The following is an 18,924-nucleotide window of genomic DNA, read 5'->3' on the forward strand; positions in this document are numbered from 1 at the left end:
GACTTCTCCTCTCAATTTTGCTCCAAATCCTTAAGCTCACTGCTTTCCTGAGCCAGAGGAACACGTTTTGAAGCACCTTTGCTGGCACGCACTGTGCCGCCATATGTCACCTCAGCTCTAGTGAGCAGGGCTTCTGAGGCAGGGTGTTTTTTCTGAAATAAAGGGCTTTTGCACCATGTTTTCCTCTTTCTCCCAGGCTGAATTTGGTGCTCTGGCTGGCTACCTCATCAGGAGTAACTGTGTTTCCCCCATGCTGCCATTCATCAAGCCATAGGCAACACTGGGAGAGTGCACTGAGAGAGGATGCAAGGCAAAATATTAAGGCAAACATTTGTGATAATTAGTAATTAGCAATAACCTAAGTTACCTGATGCAGCACAGAGGTAAGGAAGTTTTTCTGTGGGTTTGGAAGGAGCAAAATAAGAAAGATTCTTAAAAAGCCCACAAAACCTGGAGTCGTCTTGCAGCCGAGCGCAGGGCAGCCTTCCCTCCCTGCTGGTCTCCCCGCCACCTGCTGCCACCAACATGAGCTTTCCAAAACCAGGCTTGGAGCGAGCTGCTCCGGAGGAGCTCGGCTGTTGCACCCACACTGGGACCACTGTAACACTTGAACTGGGCAAAGATGCAGGTCTGAGGACCAGGAAGGTCCCAGGTCCATGCAGCAAAGCCATTGGCTGCCCTGGAGCCGATGATACATCAGCACCGAAAGAAATCTGCAGCCACCACGTGCTGGTGGGGATGGATTTGTTGCTCCATTGCAAGCGCTAAACCCCTGTGCTGATCCCTCCCAATGAACCAGCACAGAGGGGCGTTAGGAAGCCCACCCGGTGGGGGGAAGCCCCCCACGGCAGCACTCAAGGCACCTCCAGCCTCCCCAGTTCCTTTCCTGCTGAGCAGGAAGGACATCATGTTTCATAAAACCCGGGGAACAAGTTCTCAGCTTTGAAGTCGAGCAAAAGGCAGCTCCAACACCCCCTCACCCAAGCACAGCCGGTCTTCTCTATTTATTGATTTTAACTCTGGCTTCTGACATTTAAACAGGATCCTACGTGGAGTCATGGCACCGGGCTCCCCACTGAGCATCTCCCAAGCACAGGCACATTCCCTGGAATTAGGCTGGGGACCACATTTCCCAGGTCCAGAGCCTTGGTCTGAAATATGGGGTAGGCTAGGACTTTGTTGGAAAAAGGTCACAGCTGCTTGCTGGTAAGTGAAATAATTTGTATAAAGCAACTGCTTGACTTGGAAAAAAAAACAGCTTGAGTTAGGGAGAGTTATAACAGGGTAAAGCCAAGAGCTGGGAGCCGACAGGAGCAGCTCCCCTGGGGCTTGAGTGAGATGCTGCCTCCCCCTGCCCTCCCACTGCCTGTGTGCCCAAGCCAGAGCCCTGCCCAGCCCAGCAGGATGAGTCCCAAAAGGAGCTAAAAATGCCCGGTTGCCCTTAAAATTCTTAGTAGCAGAAACAACACGGAAAAGGCAGGTTTCAGCCCCCTGCGTCCGAAAGGCTGGGTTGCTCCCCCAGCCCAGGGCACAGGCGTGAGGTCCTTCCCTTACCAATTATGCAGGTGATGCCGTTTGTGCCCGTAGGGGTGGTGACGGTCCCTGCCTGTCCCCAGGCATGGGGGGGCATTTGGCATTTGCAGGCAGCCTTGCTGCAGGCTATGGCTGCTGGGGGAGCCAGGCTCACCAGCAACCTGGCTCTCATCCCAACCTTCAGCCTGAGCCAGACACACCTGGATTTTGGATGTATGGAGGTGTTTTCCCCTCTCTGGACATTAGGTTTTCTCCTTGGGCACCACTGCCCAGAGCTGTGTCTCAGTAGGAGGGGATTTTCCCAGGGTAAAAGAGACATTTCCAGGAGTGCGAACACCCAGCTGGAATGGGGAGCTGGTAAATATACTGGGAATCTGCCTTCTCCATCCTCCAGGCTGGGGTTTAAACCAGGAAAGCCTCTATTCCCAAAGGATTTCCCTCTGCCCTGGGGACTTTACCCCAGAGCTGTGCTGTGCCTCTCCCCACAGCGCTGCTGGAGGTCACTTGGCTGAGAAACATCATCCCCCCAAGACTCCCGCGCTGAATTTATGGTGGAAAGGCACTTGGCAGAGAAAGCGAGAAAGTAGTAAACTAGCAGTGGGGAAAGACCCTCCAAATACTTTAAACCTGCCAAATTGAAGGGATTGAGGAGGTCTTGGTGGGAGTTTCGGGGACCAGAGCAGCAGTTTCCCTCGCATGGTGAGGGAACGATGAACGATGTGTGGCCTTGGCAGAAACATGATGCGTGGCACGGGCAGAAACAGGGCTCATGGCATGGACAGGAACATGATGCACGGCACAGACAGAAGCAGGGTGCACGGCACAGGTCATGCCTGGCCCCAGGGACGTGTCACCCCATGGTCACTGATGTCCTGCACCCACCACCCGCCGGCAGAGAGCCACAGGGGATTTACACTTCGCAGTGCCGGTCCCACCGCCAGCACCGAGCCACAAGGGATTCACGCTTTGCAGCGCAGAGGCTGTTTGCATCTGATCTGCCTTTTTATTTACCACCTGGGAGTCCCCAAGCAGGGCAAGAGTGGTGGGACAGATGGGAAGGATGAGACATGGGACTGCACCTTCCCATCCAGTTTTGAGCTATTTGCCTTATTTTTAATTATTTTTTTTCTCCTGAAACAGCTCTCTTGTCAGAGCTAGAAGTCACAATCATCTTCCCTGATACCAGTGTAATCACGTTTGATGAGTCACTTGTTTAACGGGAAGAGGCTGCTGGTTGCTATAGGGATGGCACCAGAGGGGAGAGGATCCCTTCGTTACCCTAATCACTGCTTGTGACAGAAAAAACACAACTCCAAACAATTCCCGGCCAAACTCCCCTTCACTCTTAACTTTTTGACACAGTTTGATATGCCTGGTTCTTTCCCCAGCCGTGGAGGTGCAGGGATGCCCGGGCAGATCCCCGAGTGTGGGACAAGCTTGAGTTTGGGGACATCACAGGGCTGGGAGGTGGCAGGGACCAGGGAGGGATACAGATGAGTGCAGTGCTTGACATTGGGCTTGGGTACCACGGGGAAATGGGGAGCTGCAGGGGCTGTGGTGGCTTTGCAGTGGTGGAAGGAGACACCGATGAGCTCCCTGCCACCAGCTTGTTAAATACCCATCCCTCCCGGGGCCCTCTATATCCTAGGAAAACATGCGGCTCCTGGGAGTGCCAGGGCTGATCCCTTTGCAACGCAGCCAGTGCCCTCATTTGCAAAAGTGCGATATTGGCAGCGCCGGGGGAGCTGTGGCTTTGTCACCTTTGGAAATGAGGCCACCGGGTCACCAAGGCCAGCCGCCAAGGTCCCTGGGACCCATTTCCTCCCAGCTCGGTGCTTGCCAGCCTTTCTCCCCACTGCATGTCATTGCTGAGGGGCATCCCCGTCCCACAGTCAGGCACCTCCCAGGGATGCCCGCTCGGCCCCTTGGCCCTTTGCTTCACCTTCCTCTCTCCCGTGCCGGATGGGGGGATTTATTCCCTGGTTCAGTCCCAGAGGAGGCTCCCGGCCACTTCTACAGGGGTGATGGGGGGAATTCTGCCAGGCCCATCCCTGCAGACCCCTGCTGCCATCGGTAACCCCCCACCATTTGCACAATGCTCGGCAGAGGCGCTGCTCTCCCCCGGGACACCCCCTGCTTTCCCAGTTCTTCATTAGGGAACTGCTAATTACCACCATAGCGCTCATCGATGCTGTTTCACCGCAACGCTCTCATTCTGTGTAAATGGGCTATATTTAGCCCCGCGGCTCCTGCTGGGGATGCAGCTTGCCCACTCACACTTTTTCCTTTGAATCAGGAGAATTTGGTGCCTCTTAATGGTGGGAAGGAGAGAGGGGAGAAACCTCCGGCCCTCAGCCATGCTCTCCAGAAAGGTTCGTACTTGTTCTCTCCTGCAAGAGTGGGGTTTGAAGAGCTCCTTAATGGGCTCCCAGCAGCGCTGGGTTTCAGAAAGGAGCATCGTTTCCCCTTCACAAATCCCACTGTGAAATATAAAAGGAGGATGGCACCGAGGGAGCCCCGAATCTGCTGGGTACCAGCCTGCCGCCTCTCGGCAGGCATTGCAGAAGAGCATGGTTTTGGGTGCCCTCCTGCCACCGTTGCACTGACAGCACCAGGAAGGCTCCCTCCTGCCATCCCTGTGCCCTCCAAGCAGCCATGGCTCCATCAAGCCCAACCACACAAGCTCCCCAAGTGTTTGGGAATTATTCATGCTGGCAACACTATGCCCTTGAAGAGGGAATTACGGGGCCATCGCGCCCTCTGCTCCGTCGGCCGCTTGGCACAAGCCTTGTGGGTCCCACGGCTTCCTCCATGCCAGAAACCCTCTAACACAGCTGGTCCTGGAGCAGCTCCAGGGACATCGGGGGGCACGGCTGTCACCGGAGGAGATGCAATGGGGAAAACCTGCATGAGGCAACATGCTGGCCCCATGGTCACAGCGATGTGGCTCTGCCCCACCACCCCCACGCCCAGGTGTGACACGGGGGCCAGTGCAGGCACCCCCATTTTGCTGTCATCCTCAGCGTGTTGGTCTCTGGTGGCACGGCTCTGGCTTCAGGAGGAGACCCCAGACCCTGCGCCGCTGCTGGGGGGGCTTCCTGGGGCCCCCACCCCGCCGACCCCCGCGGTGCCGCTTCCCAGGCAGCGGCTCTCAGCCTCTCTGTTTGCAAACAGGCTGACGGGGATGGCAGCGTGTGCTGAGCTGCAGCATGACTCACGATGGCTCGGTGGCTCGGGGACCCGGTGATGCTGCTGGTGCAATACGGCACCTGGGAGCAGGGATGGGCACTGCTCCGCTTGCTCTGGGGCTCAGCGGGGAGCTGGGGCTGGCTGTCCTGGGCATGACCGCCCCACACAGGGGGGACACCCATCCCACCTGCACTGAGCGATGAGGGGTACAAGGGGCAAACCTGGGACATCCCCTTTGCTTGGGAGACATCCCTTTCCTCCCACACTTGCTGCCTCTGACCCAGCAGAAACAACCGGGAGGTATTAAGAAGGCAGGAAGAGGCTAAGCCGGCGTCACGGCTGTGCAGCAGCCTGGAGCCCACAATTTATTTATTTCCAGGCACAGTTTACACGGGTGAAAACTGCTGCAGAGATGACGGCAGAGAGCACGGGCTGGGGGTGAGCTGCAGAGCCGTAAGCAGCAGCGCTGGGCACCCCGCAGCACCCAGCACCTGGTGCCAGCAGCCCCAGCACGGTTTGTCCTCATGAAACCCACACCGGGCATTGCAGGGTGGCCATGTGCCAGAGCAGCTACCTGCTGTCTCAACTGCAGAAACCAGTGCCAAGGTCATTTTTATGTTTTACACACTACATATGCCTTAGTGCTACACACAACCTCCCGGCAATGTTTCCAGGCAGCTTGGGGAGGAGGATGCAGGTCAATCCCCTTAACTCAGCCTGATGCGGTGCTGCTCCTGCATCTATGCTCCTCCTCTGCAGACCCCACTGTCCCCGGGGCCGGGAGGGCTGCTGTGGGTGAAACTGCCCCAGAGAGCCCAAACCTCTGCCCTTTGGGAAGGGATCAGGGTTTCCCCATCTGCTTCATGGGGTGTCCACCCCCAAATCCTGCCCTGTTGGGTGTCTGCATCCCAAATCCTGCCTCAATGCGTTTCTTCCCCCCTAACCCCACCTTGTTGAGACTCAGCCCCTCAGATCCTGCCTCAGCCAGCCCCTGACCCCAAATCCTGCCTTGCTGGGTCCCTGCACCCTGAGGCACACGACCCCAGAGGGGCCAGCCATGCCCACCCCCCTCTGTCCAATGACAAGGGGGAGATGCTATATGGCCATGCGGCCAAATGATCATTATAGCCTGGTGCATAACTAAATCTGATCCAAAATCGCCAGGCTTGGGATAATCTGTGGCCAGGTGGCTGTATCAGCAAGGGAAAAAAAATCACCCTGTTTTCCCCGTCAGGTGTTTCTTGAGACACACAAGAGGCAAAATAGCTGCTTTAAATAGCCGAGCAGAGGCAGCTGGCAGAGGTGGGAGCGGGAGGCAGCCGCTGCTGGAGCTTCGGCTCTGAAGGTCGGCTCCACGCACAGCCTGCGCCGGCTCCATGCTGGGATACCGCAGGCGAGCGAGCAGAGGGCTATTTTTAGCTGCTTGGCTTTTTAAGAAAACAAAACCCCATCCAGGAAAAACACCGCTGATACACTGGGAAAAATAAACCGAGCCCTGATCCCGGTCCTCGGGAGCAAGCCGTGCCCTGCAGGAAGCATCCCCGCAGCCTCCTGCGCTCCCAGGTGCTGCGCTGGGGGTTGGAGACTGGACCCCCAGGCCTGGCTCCCTGCAAATGTAGGGACATAGGGGGGATCTCACCCCACGGCACAGGCTGCGTGGATTGCCCGTCTCTGTTTAACTGGAAATAGGGAGGTGAACGCTCTGACCGGGGCCAGCGCTGCTAGTCGCTGCGCACTCCAGGTGCCAGGTGGATGCTGCACCATTAACTGGTGCCTCGGCTCATACCTGGGGTGAGTTTCGGGGACCAGAAGAGGAAGGGCAGCAGACAGCAGCAAGGGTTCGTTTGCAGAGCACCCAAGGTCCAGGCATGCCCAGGGCACGGCAAGAGCCCCACCACGGCAGCCTGGCTCAGCCGTTTGGGGCCGTTTTGGATTTGGAGCCATCCCTCGCAGGCTGGACACCCACCTGGCATCTCCGTGCCAGTCTGGCAGCCACGGCAGAGGCACCCCAAGGCATCCCACCCCTGGGCTGCTCACAAGCACCTTCCCCCCTGCTGCTGTACTTACATGGCCATGAAAAACCAAGGGCATATTTCTTCCCCCAAATGGCAGTATTTTCATCCTCAAAACCTTCCAAGGTGAGCTTGAACCTGGTGCCCCCAGCAGCATATGGAGTGTGACACAGCCCTGGGGCCAAGTCCTTGCTTTCCCAGTGCCCTGTAGTGGGATGGGGACTGGCCCCTGGTCCCTGCTACCTGGCTGTGGGAGATGGGAGGGAGCATCTTAGGAGAAATGTCCCCAAAACAGGGCATTTTGGCTACCCCAGATGCCCCAGCAGGGGACAAAACCCTGGCAGGGGAGCAGGCTGTGTCTGGACAGCGCAACCCACTCGGCAGGATAAATAAAAGAAAATTAATACACAACAAGAGTTGGCTGGACATCCTCAGCCAGCCCATCCTGCTCATCTCCCCATCTACTGCTCCTGACTCATCGGCAGCTCCACGGCGGCTGCCAACAGCTTCTGAGAGAGCCTCGAGCAATGCTGCAGCGAGGGCAACAGGAGAAAAGGAAAATGTCCGGCTTGTCCCAGCACCCGGGGAAGAGGCGATGCCACTCGAGCGGTGCCGGGGAAAGCGGTGGCTGACGGTGCTGACTGGAGAGCGTTGGCTGCTGAGGGGGCGAGCGGCAGTTTGAATCCATCAAGGATGCACAAGTCAAAGGGAGACCTCCCTAAACGCTTCATCACCAGGCTTGGAGGAAAATCAGGATGGAAATGGATGGGATGAAACCCAAAGCAAGGTGGCATTAATCATGCCTAAACCTACAGCGGCGAGAGGGAGAAGGGGTCTGGGGGCCAGAAGAGTGCCTGCTAGGCCATCTGGGGGCTTCCCAGCAACTCGCAGGAGCACTCAGAGCAGAGCCAGCTCCCTCCCAGCAGGACTCGTCAGCTCAGTGCGTTATTTTCTTCAGTGCTGAGATATAATTAGTGCCAGTTCTTCAGGAGCTGTCACTCACCATCACGCAAAGTTTGCTTTTCTTAGGAATATGACTAACTGGCAAATAATTAAACATGCTCAGGGAAGGAGGAGGGGGAAGTGAATTTTTTTTTTTTCCTCCCTGGGAAGATTAAAAAAAACCCAACAAAATCAACTTCAAGAGCCACTTTGCAGTCCCAGAGAATAAACTTTGAGAGTGCTCGAGGAGGGATGGATGAGCCACCCACCAGTCACGCCGGGCAGCACAAGGATGCTCAGAGCCACGGCCGGGGTGGTGCGAGTCACCAAGATGCTCGTAACCACAGCTGCTCTGCAGGGACACAACCACAACAAAAAGTCAAGCCACCTTCCTGCCAACCTCCTGGTTTTCCCTTCCCGTTTCCCTCACCGCTCACACCTACACGGTGCGGCAGGGGATGCTCTCGTTCGCGCTGCCTCCCAGCAGAGCCCTTTGAACACAGCGGGTTTTTCGAAGCTCATCTCATCACCAGCATTGCTTTGAAGAAGGATGCAGCTCCCAGGGACCGAAAGCAGCACCGCTTTAATTACTGCCCTTTAGCCATGACCCGCAGCCTGAGCTGCAGCCGAGAGCTCAGCTGCGGCCCCCGGAGAGCCCAAAATTGGATCCCGCTCTTTCAGATGGGTTATTTCGGAGAGGTTTTATGTTTTGTTGGGAGGTATTTTTAGAAGAAGATAATGCGGTTGCCAGCTCTCACGGGAATCCTTCTGTCCCCGAGTCATTACTGTTGAAGCACGTGGCTCAAATTGTGGAGAAACTGGTTTTCCCAAATCCACTAACCTCCTCCTGTTGGGGGGTGAATGGGAAAACCAGCAAAGCCAAAGCTTGGCCTTACTGCCGGGTCTGAGGCTCAAGAAACTGAGAGGCCCCAAAAAATTAAACCTAAGTTTATATCCAGTTTTATATCACCCACGAGAAACCAGGCAAATAAGGGTAAAATCTCTGTTCAACTCTCAACTGCACCTTAGGGATAAGGTAATGAAAATATTTCCATTTTGCTCTGTCTGGTGGCTTCAGACATCCCTTAATGCTCCTTCCTGGCCTGAAGACTCACTCTCTGATCTTCACCACTTTTAATCCCCACATTTCAGGGGACACCCTGAGCACCTGGCAGGAGGCTTTGAAAGGTGCCAGCGAGCGCCTGCGGCACAGGGGCATGGAGGTGTTGGGGCCGTTCCTCCATCCACATCAGCAGCAGGTACCACTGTGGTTTGGCTCTTCTATGCTGAAGTGTTGGCAAAGAATTTTGAAGGAATAAACTGGATTTTTTCCAAACTCGTGGCCTTTTGCTTGGAGAAATATTGTGACTCAAAATCTGAAAATGAACAGTTTAACATTAAAAAAAAAATAAAAATTCAAAAGGAGGACTTGGAGAGGGTTGCCAAGAATAACACTTCTTTCCCCATCACCACCATGTGCTCTCTCATGCAGTTCACTGGGCCCTTGCCGGGGAGGAGCTGAGGGCTCGCTGGCGTGAGGGTGGGAGCAAAGGGACTGGCAGCAGTTTTGTAACAGAGCAGCCTTTTGGCACTGACGTGTTTTACCTCAGCTTGTCCAGGTAACAGGGAAGGGGGGCCCACTGGTGTGGTTTGGACTTGGAAAACACACGGCAACTCTATGGTGCTCCAGTTACAGCCAAACAGCCACCCACACGGGCTTCCTCACCCCGGGACCATCCGTGACATGGAGACGTGCTGCTGCGATGACCTGCCGAACATGCGGCGCCCCCGCCACCTGCAGAGACACGGCCACACACCTGATGCTTTCAAAACATCAAACGTATTTCACGTTGCCCATCGCTAAGAGAAAAAGGAAGAACAGACCCAATCACAGGGGATGCAAACGAGCGAAGCCAAGGAGGTCTAGCAAGGTCGAAACCTGTGCTGGTGTCGACACGAGGTTCCTGGCCAAATACATCTTTCCTGCTGACTTTGACTGGGGTCTATCACACAAAGACCTCTGAGACACCGACCCTCTGGTCCCAGCTGCCTCCAGGCACAGACCACAGTTGCCAGACGTGGTTTCCCTTCCTTCGGTCCATCCCTTCATGGCACAGTCCCTTCACATCACAGTAGATGCAGGCTGCTTCTCATGGAAGGTAATAAATGCACCAAGAGTGCTAATTAGGATACTTAATTACAAAGTTATTCAGCTCCTGCTGAAAATCGCCTGCTATTTTCTTGTGTGTCTACACCTAGGGGTAGACAGAAGAAATGGCTTCAGCTGCATTTGACTTTGACCTTATCTTCATCCATGGCCACGGTCTGGTGGCCGGTAGCAGCTGAGTTCGCTCGAGCTGGTCAGCTGCAGCTCCTGTCAGTTTGTCCCTCCTCAGTCCAGGCCTTAAAGCCAAGAAAATGTCTCTTTCCAGCTCTCTATTCCTCACACAATATATTTTGCTGAAAGCAGCTACACTCCAGATAAAAATCTCCTCGAAAAGATGAACTCTGGATAGAGCTGGGGCCGCTCCTGACACCGAACGCAGCCCTCAGCCCCATCCTTGCCCTCCTGCCCTTCCCTCGCAGGCTTGTACACTGCCCGTGACTTGGACACCACCAGGGCAGACCCAGCTGGGACAATGTGGATGTTTTGGGATACAAATTGCAGCGTAACCTGCACCTGCACTGCAGGCCCCAGCTTCGGCGCAGCTCCTGGGGCTGGATCCAGGTGCAGGGGATGCTTCTCAGCAGCGTGGCACCAAACATGTTTTGCCCTCAATAAATCCGGGCCAGCGTACCTGGACTAATACTTTAGGGGGTCTGATATTATAAGGTTTTATGAAAGCCTTTCTTAGCGTTGCCCCTCAGGTCCAACTCCCCTCTCGGGGTTTCTAAGCTACTCTGCATCCGAAGGCTTCACTCCCCGCCCAAGCTGACACTGGCTCAGGGGCCCAGCCCCCATCACGCCACTGGGGTCCCGGAGAGCATCTGCTCCCATCCACACCCATCACCTCCCACATTCCAGATCCACCTCCCCAGACAAACACATCCTGGCATGGCATGAGGTGCCCTGACGAAGGGACAAGTTGCCAACCACAGCTGCCAGGGACTCCTCATCTCCGTCCAGAGCTGGCACGTCCCACGCCAAGGCAGCGCAGCAGCCTCACGATCTCCCTCGCCGGAGCCCCCCGCAGCTCACTCTTCGTCTCCTTCGGGAAGCAGCCAACACACCAGCCTCTAAACAGCATCCAGCAGCTCTGCTGCTCCCTCCGTCATCCTGTTCTTTCCAGGGACCACAGCAGGTCAGATGCCGCCTTCCACCTCGCCAGGCCCAGCTGATCTCTTTACATTTTCTTTTCAAGAAAAAGCTTTGCAGGGTGTAAGCAATTATCTTACAACAAGGTCCTAAAGTCGGACTTTCATAACCTGACACGGTTTTTAGTAGTTTCTGCATGAAAATCCAGGAGATTGTACTGTTTCTGATGAAGGGAGAAACCAGTTACGTAGTTACTGAAGGACTGACTGCCGCTGCAGCGTTTGTATTTGCGTATTTGCGTTTGTTGTTTGTCTTAAGGAGCTTTTAAAACAACTGACAACCGCTAAATGTGCACATTATTCGCAACTCAAATTAACGTGCTGCTACCGTGCAATTCATCCTGCCCTTTCAGGGCTTTCTCCCTCCTGCAGGCGCTGCGCAGCAGCACTGCCCACACCACGACAGCTTCACATCAGCCAGATGGGGCGACAGCTCGGGCCCCTCCGACCCCCGCACGCCGGCTCCAGAGCTGCTACGGGCGCTGCCATGCACGCAGCCTCCAGCAGCGAGACCCTCACCCCAGCCTGGGGCTGCCGGCTCTGCTCAGACACTAAAGCAGCTTCCCCGATGCGCCAGAAGCCAGCATGCGTCCCCCAAACACAGCACGCGTCCCCCCAAACACAGCACGCATCCCCCCAAACACAGCACGCGTCCCCCCAACACAGCACGCGTCCCCCCAAACACAGCACGCATCCCCCCAAACACAGCACGCGTCCCCCCAACACAGCACGCGTCCCCCCAACACAGCACGCATCCCCCCAAACACAGCACACATCCCCCCAACACAGCACGCGTCCCCCCAAACACAGCACGCATCCCCCCAAACACAGCACGCGTCCCCCCAACACAGCACGCGTCCCCCCAAACACAGCATGCATCCCCCCCAACACAGCACGCGTCCCCCCAAACACAGCACGCATCCCCCCAAACACAGCACGCGTCCCCCCAACACAGCACGCGTCCCCCCAAACACAGCACGCATCCCCCCCAACACAGCACGCGTCCCCCCAAACACAGCACGCGTCCCCCCAACACAGCACGCGTCCCCCCAAACACAGCACGCATCCCCCCCAACACAGCACGCGTCCCCCCAAACACAGCACGCGTCCCCCCAACACAGCACGCGTCCCCCCAAACACAGCACGCATCCCCCCAAACACAGCACGCATCCCCCCAACACAGCACGCATCCCCCCCAACACAGCACGCGTCCCCCCAAACACAGCACGCATCCCCCCAACACAGCACGCGTCCCCCCAAACACAGCACGCGTCCCCCCAACACAGCACGCGTCCCCCCAAACACAGCACGCGTCCCCCCAACACAGCACGCGTCCCCCCAACACAGCACGCATCCCCCCCAACACAGCACACGTCCCCCCAACACAGCACACGTCCCCCCAACACAGCACGCGTCCCCCCAACACAGCATGTGTCCCCCCGAATGCATGCTGACACAAAGGCGAGCTCAATGAGCAGCCAGATGGCAGAAAGGATCAATCCACTCTCCTTCACCAACGCGTTGTCTTCAGAATAAAAGGACAAGATGACCCCCACGCTGCCCCGCCGATGCGGGTTCAGTTTCAATTTCACACACTCCCAACTCTCACTTACAGACACCGACCCCGCTGCTGCTGCAGGAGCACACAAAGCTGGCTGGCTGGCTCGGGGGGGACAAATTCTGCAGATAGGACTGATTTTGCAGGAGCAGGAGGGAAGCAAACAGAAGTAGCCCAAAGGTTAATTAGTGCAACAACAGCAAACGCTAGCAGGACTTTACACGTAGAGAATTAATTATGTTTCAGGGGATTGTTTCCTTTTGATGAATGCCCAGGACTACAATGGGAAGGTTTTACTTGTCTCAGGGGCTTTTGTTAGTCTATTTTCTTTCTTGTACCAATCACATGTGATTTGTTTTAAACATATACTAAACTGAGCTGGCATGGTGACTTTAAAGCTCCTGCTGGTAAGCAGAACATGCCAAGCACAAACACCGATTCATAAACAACCTCTGTTCCTCCCAAGTCTTCAGGGCAGAGCCTCTCCGCAAACAAACTAGGATCTGCCGAATTAGAAGCAAAGCAGCAAAGCGGGGTGCATCCTGCTTGAGCTGCTGCTTAGCAGAGACAAATAATAATCTCGGAACGGCCTCCCCCCTCCCTCCAGCGCTAGGTTCTGGAGAAGACCTGAAGTGACAAGACCAGCCCCCACACACCAGTTCCACGCTACTGGTTCTCAAAGCTAAACACGCATCGCTTTGGGACACTCTGATTTTGGTGGTTTGCCCTCACCAAAATTAATTCTGGGGAACGCTCTTTCTAAAGTGACTGAAAGTCAAACTCACATTCGGTAGAGTCAAAATTAGCTCCGTTTATTTACTGCTAATGTGTGACCCAGCAGGGCAAGGGCCAGGATTTTGGATTTAAAAACATGTTTTTACAGAGCAGCCGTCATTCTCGGATCTCATTTGCTTCTATTGCATTCTGACCTAGTCCCATGAAGTCCTGCTCACGGGAGCGGCTGCTGATCACATTTCCCCCCTATAAAAGTGAACTCCAGTGAACCACACAGAAACAAAGACCTGCCCCACAATGAACCTGAAAAGCTCCACGCATACGGTACTATTTTTGCTTTTACGTGTCTCTGTTCCAGATCAGTCAGATAATATCTGCAACAAAGTCTTACAGAGTCCGACAGTAAGGGGTGAAAGAGGGAGAAGGAAAAAGGCAGTCACAGAAAAAGGCAACGGCAGAGCTACAGGGGATGCAGAAGTGATTAAGGAATACCAGAGTGTCAGGCCAAAAGGCCCTGGGTGACCTCTCGTCTATTTACCAGCACACCAGTTATCATCTATGACACCAAATTAATTTCACTGGGTTTAAACCGCTTAAGCACAGGTTATATGCATGCAAACACAAGGCAGCGGGGCAGGGCGCAGAGCCCCTCAGCCAGCCAGCACAGAGGGTGAAGCGCAGGAGAGCAAGGAACTAAGCAACGACTTTCATTTCTGCCTCGGACAGAAATTCAAGGAAAAGCATTTGGGCCATGTGCATTTGATCATACATGACCTTTATTGGAGACAGGTGGGGTCATTTATTATACAGAAGTAACATCACACCATTCTCTTCCAATTTAATTCCTTTTAGTCTCCTTATAAATCTGTAGCAAAAGTGCACTTTTAACAGCTTTTAATCTATAGTATATATCTTTCAATATTATCTCTCAGTCAGGTATTTTATTTGTAAAAATGTATCACCAGATATACAAAATACATGTCTAGTGTACTACATTATTTTTTGTATTTTCTGTTTAGATCATTTTTAACTCAGTGCTCTTTTTTTTTTTTTTAATTTTTTGCAAGACCTAGTGATGACAGTCTTCTGGTAGTGCCACCAGGAGAGGACTCACAGCTTGTGTGTGAACAAGGGGAGAAGACTCTTAGCCAGGAACGATTTTTACACAATAGGAACAAGATGACAAGAATGTTTGCTCTTATTGAATATGTCTCTTAAAATGACAGTACTCTGTATAATAAAAAATAATTAAAAAACCCGATGTCCGTATTTTATCTTCTGGAAGAGGAGATGTGCCAGGAGAATGAAAGCTGTACTCAGTTGGAATACAATGGTAATGATTAATTTGCATTTTGAAGACAGGAGTTAATCGCTAACATTATGTTTCTGGTCATGGTAAGAAGAAACATACATACAGCCACCACAAGAAACTGTGAAACGCTGCTTTCCTGAGGACAGTATTTTGGTAAAGTATTTGATATCCTGTACAAGCCACAGAATTGCATAAGTTAAATGTCCTCAAGAACAAGCAGCGCTGGTTTATACCATGAACGGCTGCGCTGGGAACAACACACGGAGGACAGCTCTTGTGTTACCTAACAAGACGAGGAAAGGAAAATAGTCTTTTCCACTGGTAGTTTAGAGCCAGCTGGGACAAGCTTTGGCACGGCAACAGGACTTTCCAAAAAGAAAATTACAGAAGGTTTTCTGAGATTTCTTACAAACTTCCTTAAGTTTTTCTTTCTAGTTATCCTTGAGATTATAATATATACACAACATAACGGATAATTACTTAATTTCAGTCTTCAAAAGACTAACAATTTCCCCTGTTAAGCAAGGCCTATAGAGGTAAAACAATCAGAAGCATTTTTTGGGGGGTGGGGGGTGTGTGTGTGTTATGATTCCCGGATCAATACAAACATTACCAACAGATGAGGAGGAACACTTAGCAAGGTAATGTCTGGGGGGGTTGGTTCGTTTTCCTTCTTAAATGTTCGTTATCTTGAAGCCTAAGAACAACTGAATTAGTTACATAAATAATGCTTCCCTTGGTTAACCCTTCACAATTAGTGCTGTTTCTGTGTATTAGCATAGATTCAGAATGCTAGTTGCATCAGTTTACTATGTATCGAATGAAATGTTGAACAGATCCTGTTTCAGAATGAGGGCACTTTTGGTTTATGCAATAGCTCCAAGAAATGCTGTAGCTTCAAACTTTCTACAGCAACTGGTTGCCAGACACGTTCTTCAAAAGGTAAGGGCTTTTCTGCTCCCCTTACATCTGCAGCAATGTGGCTCTGAGTCAAAACATCTGCTTCAAAAGAAATACGCACAATGGACTAGGCTGAATATGCATAAAAGTTCCATACCTTCTGAAGAAGAAACAGAACAGTAAAAATAATATAAAAAAGAAGCAGTGCTGTTAGTGTTGTCTAAAACCAAGATAATGCATAATGGGGAAATTTACAATGCTGCAGAGAGAGGTTTTTTGTCTGCTTTTTTTTTTAATAAAAATTACAGACTTGACATTTCCAATATGTCTTAGCTTTGTACTGCTTCTCAAGTCTGAGTCACCAAAAATATCCAGCAACCAGCTGCTGTTCATATCTTAAAATATGCCTTCAGCTGACACTGAATATTGAAATCATTCTGCTAAAATACAGAAAAACGACGATGGTAGAAACCAAGGTATAGCCTCAGGCCAACATTAAATGGTAAAAATTCTACAATGCTACTTTTAAATCTCTTCTTCAGTTCATGAACAAATAAGCAGCCAGGTTTCAAGTAGAGGTAACACAGATTTTGGAAGATAGCACGTAAAAAAAGCCCAGAAAGAAAACTGGAACAAAAGCTCTTCTTGTTACGGCAGTCAGCACTAATCCTCCACAAAACAGCAGGGAGAAACCTTTATTCGCCCTGCGGCATCTGTCCTGGTCCTACAGCAACAATGAGGAACTGCTTCTGCTGTCACAAATATGTTCCATTTGGACATATCTTGATCCCTTTTTTCTTTTATTTGTATACATGTATCTTTTGTCTTAGTCTCTTGACTGGTAGAAGAGGATATATCCAGATTCTGAGTTTTTGGAAATGTCTGATGTTAACCCATAGAATTCTTCAATGGCCTGGGCATCAATTTTCTGAAAATTAATGAGAATTATAATTAGCCTCAGTCAGAACACCACCCTAAGAATCCCTTTCCCAATCAAAGCATTATTTTCAGTTCTTGGAGGTGATGCTGGAAAGCCACGCAGTATTAATACAGCGATATTTCAGTATCACTGAATGCAACCAAATACAACAAAATATTATTTTTTTTCCACTCAAAACCTTATTCACTATTGAAAATAAAAGGAAATCAAGATGAAATAATAAACACCTCAGAAGTGGTGCCCTCTTAAGCTGGGCTACAAAACCACAAGGGATCCATGAAAACATATCCTTAAAAGAGTACAGGATGTTTTTGTATTTGCTTTCTCGTTCAGACCAGTGTTACCTTTCCTGACTAGAGGTCTGTAATATAAATGATAAAAAAGCAGTCACTGCTCATCAAAGAATATTTTTGTACAGTTGGGAGTAATAAGGGCATCCTGAGCAGATTTAACATACAGCTAAAATATCTGCAGATTTTGAAGTTCTTGTGACCCTCTTACACAGAGAAGTCCCCCAAGTGCTACTGGTAATCACACCGTGAAATCTGTGGATCTAATCCGATTATGATCTTCTGATCTTAGGAGAGCTTTGTTTCCTTAGGATTTGCTGGTACAATGCATACTGGAATATTATCACAAGGTTTGTGTTTTGAGAGAAGTAAATTATTTGCCATATTAATAGAATTAAATGGTCTGCTTGTATTTAAAGTTGTGAACTATGTGCAGAAGAGCAGTTTTTCATTTTATACTCCAACCAGCAAGGCCTGGCAGGCATTTTAAAGGGCTTTTAAGATGCAAGTGCCACAGTCTTGATCCCGCTCCTGAGAACTGGCTTTACATTACTGAATTTGATTCTGCTGTCAGTGGAGAGCAAGTGTAGAGTCCAAAACACCGAAATAAAATACTCACAATGACCTGTGTTGCTCAGAACTCCACTGTCACTGTGGTTTAGTATTTTAGAATACTTTTAGGAGTCCTGATCCACAGAGACGAGAAGCTGAAGTAGCCTGAATTTGTTGTGGAGGACCAAAGGGAGACTAGGCTGAAATCTCCCTCTATTCCCCAAGGAAAAAAAGATGAGAAAGCAAAGAAATGCTCAGAATACAAGAAGCTCTGGGTTGAACACCTGCTTTGATCATGAGAAGGAGTAGCAGAGACCAACTTGCGCTTACATCTTAAGAGAAAGGGACCACACTATACCTCATCAAAGAGCCTCCTCAGCTACAGAATCTATTTGGCAATGTGATCCATCACTGCTCACTGAACAGACCTCAGCATCACGGGCAAACAGAAAAGCACTGGTTTCTCTAAGCGGCACTGTCAAACGCCCTGCAAGCCTAGGCCATCCTTTTCCCAGACGTTTTGAAGCACAGGAAAAACAGACACGATCAGTTAAGTTTCCAGAAGATGCATCAAGGGCAGGACAGAGCTGCAGAAATTCTCTCTTGAATAGATTTGTTAAACGCTTTTCTGTTAAAAAAAATAATAGAGGGGGAGAGGAAACTCCAAATAGATGTTTCATCTTTCTTCTCCATTCAAGGACTTCAGAGAAGCTGAAATACCGTACTGAGAGCTTTTGCATTTGCACACAATTTATTAACATAATGTCTACTACAAATCGTTAGATACACATTTTAACAGAATAAACAGCAAAAGAACATTCTTCAGTCCTTGTAATATATTTAGCAGAGAACTCAAACATGTTTTATTTTAAGCGCCAACTAACTTGCCATGCAATCAAGTCTATTTCCACTACTCATTTTGAATGCAACTCAAACATTCGATACAGATTAATTCATTCCACAGATATTTTTAGTTTTATCACAGCAAAACTGACTTCCTTTTTTAATTTCACTATACACAGAAAACACAGTGGAACTGAAAAAGGATTATATAGGCTCTATTCCTCCCACTGTTAGCTGACCACATATATTGTGGATAGCAAAGTTTTACCCAGTTGCAGCTTTAAAGCAACAACCAATAATCGATAGTTTCACAACTACTTTTAGGATTCTGCAGCCTCACCTGGCATGAAGATGATTTTTCCTGTTAACTGATCTTAAATATCCTCGGCTCGTTTCCAGACAACTGTTCTGGCTCCCCAAACCAAATCCTTTTCTTGCTTACCATTCAAAGCATTTAACTGAATGCTGCAAATCTCCGAACAAAACATTTGACATACAACCATTCTCCCCCTCTTCTCGATTTGGAGAACTCCCTGGAAGAACAAACACTTTTCCCTCTCTGTTTCAGACAAACATTGTCACTGTGATGTCACCTAGCTGCTCTAATGACGTGTCAAATCAGCCAGAGATAATTTACTTAGGTTTCTCAATTAATTTTGCTTGGTGCAGTATCCCATTTGGACTGATCTGCCTGCTGGATTTGATGCAGTTGCTTTTCACATATGTTGTAGTATGTTTGATTATCATCTATCTTCAATTTAATTGAAAGTTGGCCTTCCAACCAAATCCAAATAGATAAATAA

The 18,924-nt window shown here is 50.8% G+C and overlaps 2 protein-coding genes across 12 annotated transcripts in view; both read right to left on the reverse strand.

The window, feature by feature from the left end:
* The window catches only part of LOC308053751 (G-protein coupled receptor 12-like), a 29,910-nt gene extending 18,288 nt beyond the window's left edge, over positions 1-11,622 (reverse strand). For 2 of the 7 annotated variants that reach the window (XM_080365425.1, XM_080365424.1), the window contains exon 1: positions 1-11,622. This exon is cut by the window's left edge. The gene's annotated coding sequence lies outside the window, so the exon portion shown is untranslated. The other 5 variants (XM_080365429.1, XM_080365428.1, XM_080365427.1 and 2 more) reach the window with 5 other exon arrangements.
* An 807-nt stretch (positions 11,623-12,429) lies between these two features.
* The window catches only part of LOC308054025 (ubiquitin carboxyl-terminal hydrolase 12-like), a 34,409-nt gene continuing 27,914 nt past the window's right edge, over positions 12,430-18,924 (reverse strand). For 4 of the 5 annotated variants that reach the window (XM_080366155.1, XM_080366156.1, XM_080366153.1 and 1 more), the window contains one exon: positions 14,039-16,424. In XM_080366155.1, the coding sequence (XP_080222281.1) occupies positions 16,323-16,424 (102 nt within the window). In that variant the 3' untranslated portion in view covers positions 14,039-16,322. Of the gene's footprint in view, positions 12,684-14,038; positions 16,425-18,924 lie in introns of those variants that run through there. The other variant, XM_080366152.1, reaches the window with a different exon arrangement.

Source organism: Falco punctatus (genome assembly GCF_963210335.1).
Source record: "Falco punctatus genome assembly, chromosome: 15".
Lineage (NCBI taxonomy): Eukaryota > Metazoa > Chordata > Aves > Falconiformes > Falconidae > Falco > Falco punctatus.